Consider the following 19,378-nt stretch of genomic DNA (forward strand, 5'->3'; position numbering starts at 1 on the left):
CCCGAGAGTATTGTTCTTGTGCCAATAATTCGATTAAAACGCTCCAACGGGGAGTCTTTGGGAAGGGCTCAACCAAAACACCACTAGTGACTGTTACGGGGATTCATCTCTAACATGCAGTCATGAATATAACGCAGAACTGAACAGGACTCCCCACAAGAGAACAGCTATTTGTTCTGTTAAACCTGGTGGTCTCTTGTATTTATGCCAAAACCAACACAACACATCTCCAAATGAATTGGACAGCTAGCTAGTCTTTTCCAAGGAACCTTTCACTCCGGAACATATTGGCGCCATTTTGTGGAAATGTATCGCTTTGGACCTCATACACACTAAAATGGCCGTCTGCCATACCAGGGGGATGAAACAGTCATTTCAATCTGAAAGCTACGGTTTATACGGTTGATAAAATAAAAAAGGTTATGGATGTGGTTGGTAAGGAGAGCTATGGATGATATGACTGTCAGTCTGCAAGTTCACTGATTCATTTCCAAGGCAATCAAACCCTTCCCATTATAGGAAGTCCTGTTTCATGTGGTTGGCTTCAGGATGACAGGAGACATTTCAATTGATCCTCCTGTAAAGATATTCTCCCACACACACACACACACACACACACACACACTGTCACAATTAGGGTTAGAAAGGGAGGATATATAATACTGGAAACTATCCAAGTTTACCAGTAAAGTACCAGAATGTTGGTAACTTTCAAGGAGTTTATGGAATTTTATCAGATGACAACTAGTGGTCCTTTTGGTACTTCAGATTATCACAGGGGTGTAATTATCTCTGGCCCTCTACTTCAGATTATCACAGGGGTGTAATTATCTCTGGCCCTCTTCTTCAGATTAACACAGGGGTGTAATTATCTCTGGCCCTCTACTTCAGATTATCACAGGGGTGTAATTATCTCTGGCCCTCTACTTCAGATTACCACAGGGGTGTAATTATCTCTGGCCCTCTACTTCAGATTATCACAGGGGTGTAATTATCTCAGGCCCTCTACTTCAGATTATCACAGGGGTGTAATTATCTCTGGCCCTGAAACAACACCTTGTCTAACGACCCTGAAACAACACCTTGTCTAACGACCCTGAAACAACACCTTGTCTAACGACCCTGAAACAACACCTTGCCTAACGACCCTGAAACAACACCTTGTGGAACGACCCTGAAACAACACCTTGTGGAACGACCCTGAAACAACACCTTGTGGAACGACCCTGAAACAACACCTTGTGGAACGACCCTGAAACAACACCTTGCCTAACGACCCTGAAACAACACCTTGTGGAACGACCCTGAAACAACACCTTGTGGAACGACCCTGAAACAACACCTTGTCTAACGACCCTGAAACAACACCTTGCCTAACGACCCTGAAACAACACCTTGCCTAACGACCCTGAAACAACACCTTGCCTAACGACCCTGAAACAACACCTTGTGGAACTTTGGTTCAGAGGATGTTCCTAGAAAAAAGGGGCCTCAGTCTCAGTGTTACATACAGAGATGTCTGTCTAGGAGACTATACTCCAACCTGTGTTACATAGAGAGAGATGTCTGTCTAGGAGACTATACTCCAACCTCAGTGTTACATAGAGATGTCTGTCTAGGAGACTCTATACTCCAACCTCAGTGTTACATACAGAGAGATGTCTGTCTAGGAGACTATACTCCAACCTCAGTGTTACATACAGAGATGTCTGTCTAGGAGACTCTATACTCCAACCTCAGTGTTACATACAGAGAGATGTCTGTCTAGGAGACTATACTCCAACCTCAGTGTTACATACAGAGATGTCTGTCTAGGAGACTCTATACTCCAACCTCAGTGTTACATACAGAGAGATGTCTGTCTAGGAGACTCTATACGCCAACCTCAGTGTTACATAGAGAGAGATGTCTGTCTAGGAGACTATACTCCAACCTCAGTGTTACATAGAGATGTCTGTCTAGGAGACTATACTCCAACCTCAGTGTTACATAGAGATGTCTGTCTAGGAGACTATACTCCAACCTCAGTGTTACATAGAGATGTCTGTCTAGGAGACTCTATACTCCAACCTCAGCTCATTTCCCAAGGAACCTGTGAAGACATTCCTTCACACCACTCCCTGCCCAACCAAAACCTCCCCTCCAGGCTCCAGTGTGTCAAAAGGTGCCATTTGAAACCCATTCTCAGTCAGGACAGGGGCACCAAGCAGGCAGTTCTGTTTGTATCGTTACCTCCAGTAAAGTGCAGTAGTATGTTCCGTATCAAGATGGGAAGCAGATGAAGGCCAACTCTCTCTCAGCATGTGAGAATTACAATGTTAAAACAGAGAGAGGGAGAAAAATAAAAAAAAGTGTTTGACATTCATTCTCCCATAGACGACGGCACAAAACAATCAGTGGCTTAGAAAAAAAGTCTTACAACATTTTGGGGGAAAAAAATGTTTAGGAAACATGAATATGACTTTCTATTAAAAAAAAATTCAAAAAAAAAAGAGTAATAGAAACAGGCGAATATAGTTTTATACAATCTTTATTACAACTTCCTCACCAGCTGTACATGTTCACATTTTAAAATTAACAACTTTTACAAGGACAGGTAACTATGAAATCCATCTGATTAAAATGTCATGTTCTCTTCTCAAATGACCTCGGACTTCCTCATTCACTGTTTGTTTCTCCCATACAGTGTGTACATATTGTATACAAGCATCAATATAAACACATGGAAAAATCGAGAAAAAAAAAAGGTTATTTGGTAATTCAGTTTATGTTAAATAAAAATACAGAAAACATAAAACCTGCTGATAAGTTCTGACTGAAAAGCTTCAGTTATTATTGTTATTTTTAAACAATTATTTTCTCCTAGAAGTTTATTATAGCCTGGTTAAACCATACTGAAAACGCTGATCGCCATCGTTTGAAACATTCAGTCTGGTTTAACCAGGCTATAAAAGGTTTATTGTCCCAAAGTTGCGGTTTCCCTGTCAAGAATGCACAAACCGATGTGGGGGAGCCAGGCTAGGAGACTAACCGCTGTGGAGGGGGAGCCAGGCTAGCAGACTAACCGCTGGGGGGAGCCAGGCTAGCAGACTAACCGCTGGGGGGAGCCAGGCTAGCAGACTAACCGCTGTGGGGGACCAGGCTAGGAGACTAACCGCCTGGGGGGAGCCAGGCTAGGAGACTAACCGCTGGGGGGAGCCAGGCTAGGAGACTAACCACTGGGGGGAGCCAGGCTAGGAGACTAACCACTGGGGGGAGCCAGGCTAGGAGACTAACCGCTGGGGGGAGCCAGGCTAGGAGACTAACCGCTGTGGGGGAGCCAGGCTAGGAGACTAACCGCTGGGGGGAGCCAGGCTAGGAGACTAACCGCTGTGGGGGACCAGGCTAGGAGACTAACCGCTGTGGGGGAGCCAGGCTAGGAGACTAACCGCTGTGGGGGAGCCAGGCTAGGAGACTAACCGCTGTGGGGGAGCAGGCTAGCAGACTAACTGCTGGGGGGACCAGGCTAGGAGACTAACCGCTGTGGGGGACCAGGCTAGGAGACTAACCGCTGGGGGGACCAGGCTAGGAGACTAACCGCTGTGGGGGAGCCAGGCTAGGAGACTAACCGCTGGGGGGGGGGACCAGGCTAGGAGACTAACCGCTGGGGGGGAGCCAGGCTAGGAGACTAACCGCTGTGGGGGGGACCAGGCTAGGAGACTAACCGCTGTGGGGGGGACCAGGCTAGGAGACTAACCGCTGTGGGGGAGCCAGGCTAGGAGACTAACCGCTGGGGGGAGCAGGCTAGGAGACTAACCGCTGTGGGGGAGCAGGCTAGGAGACTAACCGCTGGGGGGAGCCAGGCTAGGAGACTAACCGCTGGGGGGGACCAGGCTAGGAGACTAACCGCTGGGGGGGACCAGGCTAGGAGACTAACCGCTGGGGGGGACCAGGCTAGGAGACTAACCGCTGGGGGGAGCCAGGCTAGGAGACTAACCGCTGGGGGGAGCCAGGCTAGGAGACTAACCGCTGGGGGGGGGACCAGGCTAGGAGACTAACCGCTGTGGGGGAGCCAGGCTAGGAGACTAACCGCTGGGGGGGGGACCAGGCTAGGAGACTAACCGCTGGGGGGGAGCCAGGCTAGGAGACTAACCGCTGTGGGGGAGCAGGCTAGGAGACTAACCGCTGTGGGGGAGCCAGGCTAGCAGACTAACCGCTGTGGGGGAGCCAGGCTAGCAGACTAACCGCTGGGGGGGAGCCAGGCTAGGAGACTAACCGCTGGGGGGGGGACCAGGCTAGGAGACTAACCGCTGGGGGGGGGACCAGGCTAGGAGACTAACCGCTGGGGGGAGCCAGGCTAGGAGACTAACCGCTGGGGGGGAGCCAGGCTAGGAGACTAACCGCTGTGGGGGAGCCAGGCTAGGAGACTAACCGCTGGGGGGAGCCAGGCTAGGAGACTAACCGCTGGGGGGGAGCCAGGCTAGGAGACTAACCGCTGGGGGGGGACCAGGCTAGGAGACTAACCGCTGGGGGGGGACCAGGCTAGGAGACTAACCGCTGTGGGGGACCAGGCTAGGAGACTAACCGCTGTGGGGGAGCCAGGCTAGGAGACTAACCACTGGGGGGGGACCAGGCTAGGAGACTAACCGCTGGGGGGGGAGCCAGGCTAGGAGACTAACCGCTGGGGGGGGAGCCAGGCTAGGAGACTATACTCCAACCTCAGTGTTACATAGAGATGTCTGTCTAGGAGACTATACTCCAACCTCAGTGTTACATAGAGATGTCTGTCTAGGAGACTATACTCCAACCTCAGTGTTACATAGAGATGTCTGTCTAGGAGACTCTATACTCCAACCTCAGCTCATTTCCCAAGGAACCTGTGAAGACATTCCTTCACACCACTCCCTGCCCAACCAAAACCTCCCCTCCAGGCTCCAGTGTGTCAAAAGGTGCCATTTGAAACCCATTCTCAGTCAGGACAGGGGCACCAAGCAGGCAGTTCTGTTTGTATCGTTACCTCCAGTAAAGTGCAGTAGTATGTTCCGTATCAAGATGGGAAGCAGATGAAGGCCAACTCTCTCTCAGCATGTGAGAATTACAATGTTAAAACAGAGAGAGGGAGAAAAAAAAAAAAAAGTGTTTGACATTCATTCTCCCATAGACGACGGCACAAAACAATCAGTGGCTTAGAAAAAGGTCTTACAACATTTTGGGGGAAAAAAATAGGAAACATGAATATGACTTTCTATTAAAAAAAAATTAAAAAAAAAGAGTAATAGAAACAGGCGAATATAGTTTTATACAATCTTTATTACAACTTCCTCACCAGCTGTACATGTTCACATTTTAAAATTAACAACTTTTACAAGGACAGGTAACTATGAAATCCATCTGATTAAAATGTCATGTTCTCTTCTCAAATGACCTCGGACTTCCTCATTCACTGTTTGTTTCTCCCATACAGTGTGTACATATTGTATACAAGCATCAATATAAACACATGGAAAAATCGAGAAAAAAAAAGGTTATTTGGTAATTCAGTTTATGTTAAATAAAAATACAGAAAACATAAAACCTGCTGATAAGTTCTGACTGAAAAGCTTCAGTTATTATTGTTATTTTTAAACAATTATTTTCTCCTAGAAGTTTATTATAGCCTGGTTAAACCATACTGAAAACGCTGATCGCCATCGTTTGAAACATTCAGTCTGGTTTAACCAGGCTATAAAAGGTTTATTGTCCCAAAGTTGCGGTTTCCCTGTCAAGAATGCACAAACCGATGTGGGGGAGCCAGGCTAGGAGACTAACCGCTGTGGAGGGGGAGCCAGGCTAGCAGACTAACCGCTGGGGGGGAGCCAGGCTAGCAGACTAACCGCTGGGGGGAGCCAGGCTAGCAGACTAACCGCTGTGGGGGACCAGGCTAGGAGACTAACCGCCTGGGGGGGAGCCAGGCTAGGAGACTAACCGCTGGGGGGAGCCAGGCTAGGAGACTAACCACTGGGGGGAGCCAGGCTAGGAGACTAACCGCTGTGGGGGAGCCAGGCTAGGAGACTAACCGCTGGGGGGGAGCCAGGCTAGGAGACTAACCGCTGTGGGGGACCAGGCTAGGAGACTAACCGCTGTGGGGGAGCCAGGCTAGGAGACTAACCGCTGTGGGGGAGCCAGGCTAGGAGACTAACCGCTGTGGGGGAGCAGGCTAGCAGACTAACTGCTGGGGGGGACCAGGCTAGGAGACTAACCGCTGTGGGGGACCAGGCTAGGAGACTAACCGCTGGGGGGGACCAGGCTAGGAGACTAACCGCTGTGGGGGAGCCAGGCTAGGAGACTAACCGCTGGGGGGGGGACCAGGCTAGGAGACTAACCGCTGGGGGGGAGCCAGGCTAGGAGACTAACCGCTGTGGGGGGGACCAGGCTAGGAGACTAACCGCTGTGGGGGGGACCAGGCTAGGAGACTAACCGCTGTGGGGGAGCCAGGCTAGGAGACTAACCGCTGGGGGGGAGCAGGCTAGGAGACTAACCGCTGGGGGGAGCCAGGCTAGGAGACTAACCGCTGGGGGGAGCCAGGCTAGGAGACTAACCGCTGGGGGGGGACCAGGCTAGGAGACTAACCGCTGGGGGGGACCAGGCTAGGAGACTAACCGCTGGGGGGGACCAGGCTAGGAGACTAACCGCTGGGGGGAGCCAGGCTAGGAGACTAACCGCTGGGGGGGAGCCAGGCTAGGAGACTAACCGCTGGGGGGGGGGGACCAGGCTAGGAGACTAACCGCTGTGGGGGAGCCAGGCTAGGAGACTAACCGCTGGGGGGGGGACCAGGCTAGGAGACTAACCGCGGGGGGGAGCCAGGCTAGGAGACTAACCGCTGTGGGGGAGCAGGCTAGGAGACTAACCGCTGTGGGGGAGCCAGGCTAGCAGACTAACCGCTGTGGGGGAGCCAGGCTAGCAGACTAACCGCTGGGGGGGAGCCAGGCTAGGAGACTAACCGCTGGGGGGGGACCAGGCTAGGAGACTAACCGCTGGGGGGGGACCAGGCTAGGAGACTAACCGCTGGGGGGGAGCCAGGCTAGGAGACTAACCGCTGGGGGGAGCCAGGCTAGGAGACTAACCGCTGTGGGGGAGCCAGGCTAGGAGACTAACCGCTGGGGGGGAGCCAGGCTAGGAGACTAACCGCTGGGGGGGGACCAGGCTAGGAGACTAACCGCTGTGGGGGGGACCAGGCTAGGAGACTAACCGCTGTGGGGGAGCCAGGCTAGGAGACTAACCGCTGGGGGGGGACCAGGCTAGGAGACTAACCGCTGGGGGGGGAGCCAGGCTAGGAGACTAACCGCTGGGGGGGAGCCAGGCTAGGAGACTAACCGCTGGGGGGGAACCAGGCTAGGAGACTAACCGCTGGGGGGACCAGGCTAGGAGACTAACCGCTGGGGGGGAGCCAGGCTAGGAGACTAACCGCTGTGGGGGAGCCAGGCTAGGAGACTAACCGCTGGGGGGAGCCAGGCTAGGAGACTAACCGCTGGGGGGGAGCCAGGCTAGGAGACTAACCGCTGGGGGGGGACCAGGCTAGGAGACTAACCGCTGTGGGGGGGGACCAGGCTAGGAGACTAACCGCTGTGGGGGAGCCAGGCTAGGAGACTAACCGCTGGGGGGAGCAGGCTAGGAGACTAACCGCTGTGGGGGAGCAGGCTAGGAGACTAACCGCTGGGGGGAGACCAGACTAGGAGACTAACCGCTGGGGGGGACCAGGCTAGGAGACTAACCGCTGGGGGGACCAGGCTAGGAGACTAACCGCTGGGGGGGGACCAGGCTAGGAGACTAACCGCTGGGGGGGGACCAGGCTAGGAGACTAACCGCTGGGGGGGGCCAGGCTAGGAGACTAACCGCTGGGGGGGAGCCAGGCTAGGAGACTAACCGCTGGGGGGACCAGGCTAGGAGACTAACCGCTGTGGGGGGCCAGGCTAGGAGACTAACCGCTGTGGGGGGAGCCAGGCTAGGAGACTAACCGCTGGGGGGGAGACCAGGCTAGGAGACTAACCGCTGTGGGGGAGCCAGGCTAGGAGACTAACCGCTGGGGGGGGACCAGGCTAGGAGACTAACCGCTGGGGGGAGCCAGGCTAGGAGACTAACCGCTGTGGGGGAGCAGGCTAGGAGACTAACCGCTGGGGGGGAGCCAGGCTAGGAGACTAACCGCTGTGGGGGAGCCAGGCTAGCAGACTAACCGCTGGGGGGGAGCCAGGCTAGGAGACTAACCGCTGGGGGGGACCAGGCTAGGAGACTAACCGCTGGGGGGGGGAGCCAGGCTAGGAGACTAACCGCTGGGGGGGAGCCAGGCTAGGAGACTAACCGCTGTGGGGGAGCAGGCTAGGAGACTAACCGCTGGGGGGGAGCCAGGCTAGCAGACTAACCGCTGGGGGGGGGACCAGGCTAGGAGACTAACCGCTGTGGGGGAGCCAGGCTAGGAGACTAACCGCTGGGGGGGAGCCAGGCTAGGAGACTAACCGCTGTGGGGGACCAGGCTAGGAGACTAACCGCTGTGGGGGAGCCAGGCTAGGAGACTAACCGCTGTGGGGGAGCCAGGCTAGGAGACTAACCGCTGGGGGGGGGACCAGGCTAGGAGACTAACCGCTGGGGGGGAGCCAGGCTAGGAGACTAACCGCTGGGGGGGACCAGGCTAGGAGACTAACCGCTGGGGGGAGCCAGGCTAGGAGACTAACCGCTGGGGGGGAGCCAGGCTAGCAGACTAACCGCTGGGGGGGGAGCCAGGCTAGGAGACTAACCGCTGGGGGGAGCCAGGCTAGGAGACTAACCGCTGTGGGGGAGCCAGGCTAGGAGACTAACCGCCTGGGGGGGAGCCAGGCTAGGAGACTAACCGCTGTGGGGGAGCCAGGCTAGCAGACTAACCGCTGGGGGGAGCCAGGCTAGGAGACTAACCGCTGGGGGGGGACCAGGCTAGGAGACTAACCGCTGGGGGGGAGCCAGGCTAGGAGACTAACCGCTGGGGGGAGCCAGGCTAGCAGACTAACCGCTGGGGGGGAGCCAGGCTAGCAGACTAACCGCTGGGGGGGGGCCAGGCTAGGAGACTAACCGCTGGGGGGAGCCAGGCTAGGAGACTAACCGCTGGGGGGAGCCAGGCTAGGAGACTAACCGCTGTGGGGGAGCCAGGCTAGGAGACTAACCGCTGTGGGGGAGCCAGGCTAGGAGACTAACCGCTGTGGGGGAGCCAGGCTAGGAGACTAACCGCTGTGGGGGAGCCAGGCTAGGGGACTAACCGCTGTGGGGGACCAGGCTAGGAGACTAACCGCTGTGGGGGAGCCAGGCTAGGAGACTAACCGCTGGGGGGGACCAGGCTAGGAGACTAACCGCTGGGGGGGACCAGGCTAGGAGACTAACCGCTGGGGGGACCAGGCTAGGAGACTAACCGCTGTGGGGGAGCCAGGCTAGGAGACTAACCGCTGGGGGGGGGGACCAGGCTAGGAGACTAACCGCTGGGGGGGAGCCAGGCTAGGAGACTAACCGCTGTGGGGGACCAGGCTAGCAGACTAACCGCTGTGGGGGAGCCAGGCTAGGAGACTAACCGCTGTGGGGGACCAGGCTAGGAGACTAACCGCTGTGGGGGAGACCAGGCTAGGAGACTAACCGCTGTGGGGGACCAGGCTAGGAGACTAACCGCTGGGGGGAGACCAGGCTAGGAGGCTAACCGCTGGGGGGGGGGACCAGGCTAGGAGGCTAACCGCTGGGGGGGGACCAGGCTAGGAGGCTAACCGCTGGGGGGGACCAGGCTAGGAGACTAACCGCTGGGGGGGACCAGGCTAGGAGACTAACCGCTGGGGGGGACCAGGCTAGGAGACTAACCGCTGGGGGGGACCAGGCTAGGAGACTAACCGCCTGGGGGGACCAGGCTAGGAGACTAACCGCCTGGGGGGGACCAGGCTAGGAGACTAACCGCTGGGGGGGGACCAGGCTAGGAGACTAACCGCTGGGGGGGGGACCAGGCTAGGAGACTAACCGCTGTGGGGGACCAGGCTAGGAGACTAACCGCTGTGGGGGACCAGGCTAGGAGACTAACCGCTGTGGGGGACCAGGGTAGGAGACTAACCGCTGTGGGGGACCAGGCTAGGAGACTAACCGCTGTGGGGGACCAGGCTAGGAGACTAACCGCTGTGGGGGACCAGGCTAGGAGACTAACCGCTGTGGGGGACCAGGCTAGGAGACTAACCGCTGTGGGGGACCAGGCTAGGAGACTAACCGCTGTGGGGGACCAGGCTAGGAGACTAACCGCTGTGGGGGACCAGGCTAGGAGACTAACCGCTGTGGGGGACCAGGCTAGGAGACTAACCGCTGTGGGGGACCAGGCTAGGAGACTAACCGCTGGGGGACCAGGCTAGGAGACTAACCGCTGTGGGGGACCAGTGTAGAACAGGTAGGAGACTAACTGCTGTGGGGGACCAGTGTAGAACAGGTAGGAGACTAACCGCTGTGGGGGACCAGTGTAGAACAGGTAGGAGATAATGGGTCTATCATCATGGACGGTAGTGAAAAACCAGTCGTAACTTCAGTACAACTTTACTTAATACCAGAGGTTATAATGCATTATGATGCGGCTATAATGCATTGTCATAAGCATATGACCCTATTATAAATGTCTCATCTCATAATGGATGAAATACCAGCCGTTTGAGTCAGTTGACATAAAGAGACAAGATAATACTCTTATAGGTGCTTATGAGCAGTTATGAAGCATTATACCTGCAGGCTTGAAGTAAAGTGTTATCATTTTTCCAGAGCTCCTCTAGCAAGTGGTTTTGAAACTAACTCTTAGTTCCAAACTGCACCCTATTCCCTATATAGGGCCCATAGGGCTCTGGTCTAAAGTAGTGCACTAAGTAGGGAATAGGGTTCCATAGGGTTCTGGTCTAAAGTAGTGCACTAAGTAGGGAATAGGGTTCCATAGGGCTCTGGTCTAAAGTAGTGCACTATATAGGGAATAGGGTTCCATAGGGCTCTGGTCTAAAGTAGTGTACTATATAGGGAATAGGGTTCCATAGGGCTCTGGTCTAAAGTAGTGCACTATATAGGGAATAGGGTTCCATAGGGCTCTGGTGTAAAGTAGTGCACTAAGTAGGGAATAGTGTTCCATTTGGGATGCAGGTGGTAGTTTTACGTTCATCAGGAGACATGCAAAAAAACTAACAGGACAGACAGTTGAGACACCTTGCCCTACCAATCATATCAACGCATGTCAGGAGACCAGTCTTTCACACAAGAAGACTCAGAAAAAGTTCATCAGTTGCATAATAAGATGGACAAGTATATTTTTGTTATTATGTGAAAACTTTAATTAAAAAAAAAAAAGACAACAGAATCAGGATGAATTACACTACTACAGCCCCTAAGCTGTCTCTTTCTCACACTGGTTTTACACTTGAGGTAAAAGCCCTTTAAAAATGTTCATAATATCCTTGTTGACTTGCTGCCTGTTTGTCCATGGGCGTCACACCTGGGTCGTGTTCATTAGGGCCCATCGTAGCAATACGTTTCAAAAACATTGTGCAACACACACAAAACAAAAATAAAAAAAATAGTACTCCCCGTTTGTGTCCATTTGGTGCCTGATGAACGTGACCCAGGCTTCAAAAAGGCTTTGGGGAAAAGTGTTTCATATCAAATCAGGCTACTAACTTTATAAAAGGTTCGACAGGTTATCCGCTCTCATTTAATACAACGAACAAACGAACGAACGAGAGATAGAGAGAGAGAGACTTCTCCCACTACTCTACCATTTAGAGAGAGAGAGAGAGAGAGAGAGAGAGACAGGACAGAGACAATATGAGCAGTCAGAGACAGGACAGAGACAATATGAGCAGTCAGAGACAGGACAGAGACAATATGAGCAGTCAGAGACAGGACAGAGACAATATGAGCAGTCAGCGACAGGACAGAGACAATATGAGCAGTCAGAGACAGGTCAGAGACAGGTCAGAGACAATATGAGCAGTCAGAGACAGGACAGAGACAATATGAGCAGTCAGAGACAGGACAGAGACAATATGAGCAGTCAGAGACAGGACAGAGAGACAATATGACCAGTCAGAGACAGGACAGAGAGACAATATGACCAGTCAGAGACAGGACAGAGAGACAATATGACCAGTCAGAGACAGGACAGAGAGACAATATGACCAGTCAGAGACAGGACAGAGAGACAATATGACCAGTCAGAGACAGGACAGAGAGACAATATGACCAGTCAGAGACAGGACAGAGAGACAATATGACCAGTCAGAGACAGGACAGAGAGACAATATGACCAGTCAGAGACAGGACAGAGAGACAATATGACCAGTCAGAGACAGGACAGAGAGACAATATGACCAGTCAGAGACAGGACAGAGAGACAATATGACCAGTCAGAGACAGGACAGAGAGACAATATGACCAGTCAGAGACAGGACAGAGAGACAATATGACCAGTCAGAGACAGGACAGAGAGACAATATGACCAGTCAGAGACAGGACAGAGAGACAATATGACCAGTCAGCAACAGGACAGAGAGACAATATGACCAGTCAGAGACAGGACAGAGAGACAATATGACCAGTCAGCAACAGGACAGAGACAATATGAGCAGTCAGAGACAGGACAGAGACAATATGAGCAGTCAGAGACAGGTCAGAGACAATATGAGCAGTCAGAGACAGGACAGAGAGACAATATGAGCAGTCAGAGACAGGTCAGAGACAATATGAGCAGTCAGAGACAGGACAGAGAGACAATATGACCAGTCAGAGACAGGACAGTAAAGTCGTTTAACACGCTGAAGGTTTTAAAATGATAGGTAGGAGGATGAAACGAATAATGAACTAGCGAAGTAGGGTTGTGAACGTTAAAACAAAATTGGGATCGTTAATAAAAATAAATCCCTAACCGAAAAACAAATGTTTTTTTCTTTCATTTTATCATCTGTCCTAACCATAACTTTCTCTGTTAGCTGCTGATCTCTGGGCCCCGCTCATCTCTTGGCCCTGCACTGTCCTGCTTCTGCTCCGTGTGCTCTCTGCCTGTTAGTATCCATAGCAACGGCTCCGCTCGGACGATGAGTGAGAGAGACAGAGCTTTAAGCTTTTTTTCCGTCACGTTAAAACGTCTCGTATATCACGTGGCTGATAAACAGATATTCATATCGTATGATTCTAACGTTCCTAGTATGAAGGTCTGTCTACGTTCTGCTAAATGACAACCGTAGTCAAGTACACAGTCCAACCCGTTGGTAATCTACCGCTTATTTCATTGGGACAGACACAATGGAGGGAGTATAGTGCCTTAATTAGGTCGGTCAGAGTTAAGACATTCAAACTCCTTTCAACTACGACACGACGCCCCGCGTAGCGTCAGAGACGTAAAGGAGTACGTAGCGCAGTGAGTGAACGAGAACGGGAAAATAGGCCTCACGCTAAAACTCGAAGATCAATTTATATATGTTACGATCCACATCCTCCAGGCAGCAGCGGTTCTTTCACGAGTTCATGCGTTTTGTATTTCAGACCCCTTTCGATACCTTCAAATTACAATTTCCATCTGTTAGATATAGCCAGATATGACCACTGACTTAAGTCCACTGCTTAAAATATGGACACTACCGTTTAGAAAGCAACTGGTCCCACTACACACTGAAATATGAACGAAGGCCTGGACAGGTTCGTTCACACACAGCAGAACTGTTCTCACATGGTCATAGGATAAAAAGAGGAAAGAACAGCTTGGAATTCCCTCAAACAACGCAGGAGGACACGGGAGAGATGCTAGATCGGTAATCGCTGGTTCAATAATCAATAATGACTGCTGGCTGGTATGAGCGGACTACAGATGGGGATGAAGGGTGCTTCGCCTTATTTCAGGATCATTAATAATTCAGGCAATTTAAAAAATGGTTTATTTAGAAACAGGAAGCTTTCTACTGTTAACATTTCTAATGATGATGATGATGACGATGAAGAAGAAAGACCTTGTTTAATATCTTCCACAGCTAATACATTGCCAACAGGCTAGAGGAGTCCCCTCTATACAACTAACCTTTCAAATCTCCCACTACAGGCAACAACAAGACTGTCTTAACACAGACAAACGGAAAGCACACTCAGCGTTACTGAACACATATAAAAAAAAGGGTACCGGGAGAGCTAACGAGACCAACTCAGAGACATACCATATCCCTCTCTGTTACTAAACATGTCCTGACAGTCACTGACTGCAAGGCATTACATCACATCCTGTAAGCATCAGATCGAGATACAAAAAAATATCCTACGATTTAAAAAATAAAATAAAAAAAATCAATCCGCTACCAATTTGTGAAAACTGCATCTCTGCTCATAACATTGTGTTACAAAAGAAATCTGAAAACAGTTATTAGATAGACGGATTCCTGACAGAACAGTAACACGTTTTAGAGAAATGTGCATAATAATACTGTCAGTTAAAGATCCAGGTAGATGAACTCATCCATCCTGAACTGAAGGACTGAAGAGGAGGACAGAACAGAGGAACGGTCCAGGACAGGTTTAATCCATCCTGAACTGAAGGACTGAAGAGGAGGACAGAACAGAGGAACGATCCAGGACAGGTTTAATCCATCCTGAACTGAAGGACTGAAGAGGAGGACAGAACAGAGGAACGGTCCAGGACAGGTTTAATCCATCCTGAACTGAAGGACTGAAGAGGAGGACAGAACAGAGGAAGTCCAGGACAGGTTTAATCCATCCTGAACTGAAGGACTGAAGAGGAGGACAGAACAGAGGAACAAGGACAGGTTTAATCCATCCTGAACTGAAGGACTGAAGAGGAGGACAGAACAGAGGAACGGCAGGACAGGTTTAATCCATCCTGAACTGAAGGACTGAAGAGGAGGACAGAACAGAGGAACGATACAGGACAGGTTTAATCCATCCTGAACTGAAGGACTGAAGAGGAGGACAGAACAGAGGAACGGTCCAGGACAGGTTTAATCCATCCTGAACTGAAGGACTGAAGAGGAGGACAGAACAGAGGACAGGTTTAATCCATCCTGAACTGAAGGACTGAAGAGGAGGACAGAACAGAGGACAGGTTTAATCCATCCTGAACTGAAGGACTGAAGAGGAGGACAGAACAGAGGAACGGTCCAGGACAGGTTTAATCCATCCTGAACTGAAGGACTGAAGAGGAGGACAGAACAGAGGAACGATACAGGACAGGTTTAATCCATCCTGAACTGAAGGACTGAAGAGGAGGACAGAACAGAGGAACGATACAGGACAGGTTTAATCCATCCTGAACTGAAGGACTGAAGAGGAGGACAGAACAGAGGAACGGTCCAGGACAGGTTTAATCCATCCTGAACTGAAGGACTGAAGAGGAGGACAGAACAGAGGACAGGTTTAATCCATCCTGAACTGAAGGACTGAAGAGGAGGACAGAACAGAGGACAGGTTTAATCCATCCTGAACTGAAGGACTGAAGAGGAGGACAGAACAGGTTTAATCCATCCTGAACTGTCTGGATTGCTTGGCAGAGCCGACGCCCGTTAGAGAGCGGCGTCTGGTCTGTCTGGTGGATAACTGATGGATTCCGGGGCTGGGGTCAGTTGTTGCCGTGTCTACCTGGCCTGGAGGGTCAGGACTCAGGGTGAAGGGTCAGGACTCAGGGTGGAAGGGTCACGGTGCTGGGGTCCCGGTGCTGTGTCTACCTGGCCTGGAGGGTGAGGACTCAGGGTGAAGGGTCAGGACTCAGGGTGAAGGGTCACGGTGCTGGGGTCCCGGTGCTGTGTCTACCTGGCCTGGAGGGTCAGGACTCAGGGTGAAGGGTCAGGACTCAGGGTGAAGGGTCACGGTGCTGGGGTCCCGGTGCTGTGTCTACCTGGCCTGGAGGGTGAGGACTCAGGGTGAAGGGTCAGGACTCAGGGTGAAGGGTCACGGTGCTGGGGTCCCGGTGCTGTGTCTACCTGGCCTGGAGGGTGAGGACTCAGGGTGAAGGGTCAGGACTCAGGGTGAAGGGTCACGGTGCTGGGGTCCCGGTGCTGTGTCTACCTGGCCTGGAGGGTCAGGACTCAGGGTGAAGGGTCACGGTGCTGTGTTTACCTGGCCTGGAGGGTCAGGACTCAGGGTGAAGGGTCACGGTGCTGGGGTCCCGGTGCTGTGTTTACCTGGCCTGGAGGGTCAGGACTCAGGGTGAAGGGTCACGGTGCTGGGGTCCCGGTGCTGTGTTTACCTGGCCTGGAGGGACAGGAGTCAGGGTGAAGGGTCAGGACTCAGGGTGAAGGGTCACGGTGCTGGGGTCCCGGTGCTGTGTCTACCTGGCCTGGAGGGTCAGGACTCAGGGTGAAGGGTCACGGTGCTGGGGTCCCGGTGCTGTGTCTACCTGGCCTGGAGGGTCAGGACTCAGGGTGAAGGGTCCCGGTGCTGTGTCTACCTGGCCTGGAGGGTCAGGACTCAGGGTGAAGGGTCAGGACTCAAGGTGAAGGGTCAGGGTGCTGGGGTCCCGGTGCTGTGTCTACCTGGCCTGGAGGGTCAGGGTGAAGGGTGAAGGGTCAGGACTCAGGGTGAAGGGTCAGGACTCAAGGTGAAGGGTCAGGGTGCTGGGGTCCCGGTGCTGTGTCTACCTGGCGGTGGTAGGCTGGACGTGTCCGGGGTAGGAGCGGCGTGTACTGGTAGCCTGTCTCTGGCGGGCCAGGAAGGACTGTCCTGAACCCGTACTGGCCAGACGGTCCTCTGCTGCCTTCTTCTGGAGAGCCATGCCCTGGGGGGGGGACGACGACACGGTGGCTTCATTAAGATATTCATTAAAGATATTCAGATATACATTAAAGGAACTGATGGTTAAATCCCCTGCATCTGCTGTGGGACATTTCTTCAAATGTTTCACTCACAATCGCTGTTGACGGCACCACTGCTCCTTGTTTTAATCTCTATGGAGTTTTCATTATAAGTGACAGGAAATCCTACAGCGCCCTCTAGTGTTTGAAATGACTAATATAATGAATTATAAACTGAGTGGTTTGATCCCGTGAATGCTGACTGGCTAAAAGCTGTGGTATATCAGACCGTATAACACGGTTATGACAAAAACATGTATTTTTACTGCTCTAATTACGTTGGTAACCTGTTTATAATAGCAATAAGACACCTCAGGGGATTGTGATATATTGGTCAATATACAACGGCTAAGGGTGTTGCATTGTGCATAAGAACAGCTCTTAGCCGTGGTATATTGGTCATATATCACACCCCCTCGGGCTTTATTGGTTCAATGTTAAACTGACCATGTTGTACCAGGCAGACACTATGAGTTTCTCCTCCTGGTCTCTCTGGGCCTTGGTCTTGTCGTAGTCTTTCTGTAGAGGGAGATGAACAGAGGAACAGCACGTCAGTAAAACGGGTTGAGTCTGACTGACAAGGTAAATGTAGTAAAGTGGTGGTATTAACACATCCTCTCTCTAACCCCTACACCATCCATCCTCTCCTGTAGACTCACACACTCTCACCTCACACACACCCACCCCTTAACCTTACACCCTAAACCCTTTCTCAAACCCTTTCTCAAACCCTTTCTCAAACCCCATGTGAAGTATCCTCTAGCTGGTTCTTCAGTGCCTGGCCCTAACCCTCATCCTAAACCCAGTTCAACCCCTACACCAGCCCTAACCCTCATCCTAAACCCAGTTCAACCCCTACACCAGCCCTAACCCTCATCCTAAACCCAGTTCAACCCCTACACCAGCCCTAACCCTCATCCTAAACCCAGTTCAACCCCTACACCAGCCCTAACCCTCATCCTAAACCCAGTTCAACCCCTACACCAGCCCTAACCCTCATCCTAAACCCAGTTCAACCCCTACACCAGCCCTAACCCTCATCCTAAACCCAGTTCAACCCCTACACCAGCCCTAACCCTCATCCTAAACCCAGTTCAACCCCTACACCAGCCCTAACCCTCATCCTAAACCCAGTTCAACCCCTACACCGGCCCAGACCTAACACTTACCCTCATCCTAAACCCAGTTCAACCCCTACACCAGCCCAGACCTAACCCTCACCCTAAACCCAGTTCAACCCCTACACCAGCCCAGACCTAACCCTTACCCTCATCCTAAACCCAGTTCAACCCCTACACCAGCCCTAACCCTCATCCTAAACCCAGTTCAACCCCTACACCAGCCCTAACCCTCATCCTAAACCCAGTTCAACCCCTACACCAGCCCAGACCTAACCCTAACCCTCATCCTAAACCCAGTTCAACCCCTACACCCGCCCAGACCTAACCCTCATCCTAAACCCATCCCCACACCAGCCCAGACCTAACCCTAACCCTCATCCTAAACCCAGTTCAACCCCTACACCAGCCCTAACCCTCATCCTAAACCCAGTTCACCCCCTACACCAGCCCAGACCTAACCCTCACCCTAAACCCAGTTCAACCCCTACACCAGCCCAGACCTAACCCTTACCCTCATCCTAAACCCAGTTCAACCCCTACACCGGCCCAGACCTAACACTTACCCTCATCCTAAACCCAGTTCAACCCCTACACCAGCCCAGACCTAACCCTCACCCTAAACCCAGTTCAACCCCTACACCAGCCCAGACCTAACCCTTACCCTCATCCTAAACCCAGTTCAACCCCTACACCGGCCCAGACCTAACCCTCACCCTAAACCCAGTTCAACCCCTACACCAGCCCAGACCTAACCCTAACCCTCATCCTAAACCCAGTTCAACCCCTACACCAGCCCTAACCCTCATCCTAAACCCAGTTCAACCCCTACACCAGCCCTAACCCTCATCCTAAACCCAGTTCAACCCCTACACCAGCCCAGACCTAACCCTCACCCTAAACCCAGTTCAACCCCTACACCAGTCCAGACCTAACCCTTACCCTCATCCTAAACCCAGTTCAACCCCTACACCAGCCCTAACCCTCATCCTAAACCCAGTTCACCCCCTACACCAGCCCAGACCTAACCCTCACCCTAAACCCACCAGTCCAGACCTAACCCTAACCCTCATCCTAAACCCAGTTCAACCCCTACACCGGCCCAGACCTAACCCTCATCCTAAACCCAGTTCAACCCCTACACCAGCCCAGACCTAACCCTCACCCTAAACCCAGTTCAACCCCTACACCAGCCCTAACCCTCATCCTAAACCCAGTTCAACCCCTACACCAGCCCTAACCCTCATCCTAAACCCAGTTCAACCCCTACACCAGCCCAGACCTAACCCTCACCCTAAACCCAGTTCAACCCCTACACCAGCCCTAACCCTCATCCTAAACCCAGTTCAACCCCTACACCAGCCCTAACCCTCATCCTAAACCCAGTTCAACCCCTACACCAGCCCAGACCTAACCCTCACCCTAAACCCAGTTCAACCCCTA

The 19,378-nt window shown here is 52.5% G+C and overlaps 1 protein-coding gene across 6 annotated transcripts in view; it reads right to left on the reverse strand.

Moving 5' to 3' along the window:
- Positions 1-13,883: 13,883 nt before the first annotated feature.
- The window catches only part of LOC106568550 (protein Hook homolog 3), a 63,757-nt gene continuing 58,262 nt past the window's right edge, over positions 13,884-19,378 (reverse strand). Inside the window, exons 19-22 of one of the 6 annotated variants that reach the window (XM_045692669.1) lie at positions 17,265-17,336; positions 16,605-16,741; positions 16,421-16,499; positions 13,884-16,382 (exon numbers count right to left, since the gene is read on the reverse strand). In XM_045692669.1, coding sequence (XP_045548625.1) covers positions 16,496-16,499; positions 16,605-16,741; positions 17,265-17,336 — 213 coding nt within the window. In that variant the 3' untranslated portion in view covers positions 13,884-16,382; positions 16,421-16,495. Of the gene's footprint in view, positions 16,383-16,414; positions 16,742-17,264; positions 17,337-19,378 lie in introns of all 6 variants that reach the window. The other 5 variants (XM_045692672.1, XM_045692670.1, XM_045692671.1 and 2 more) reach the window with 5 other exon arrangements.

The sequence above is a fragment of the Salmo salar genome, chromosome ssa13, assembly GCF_905237065.1.
Source record: "Salmo salar chromosome ssa13, Ssal_v3.1, whole genome shotgun sequence".
Taxonomy (NCBI): domain Eukaryota; kingdom Metazoa; phylum Chordata; class Actinopteri; order Salmoniformes; family Salmonidae; genus Salmo; species Salmo salar.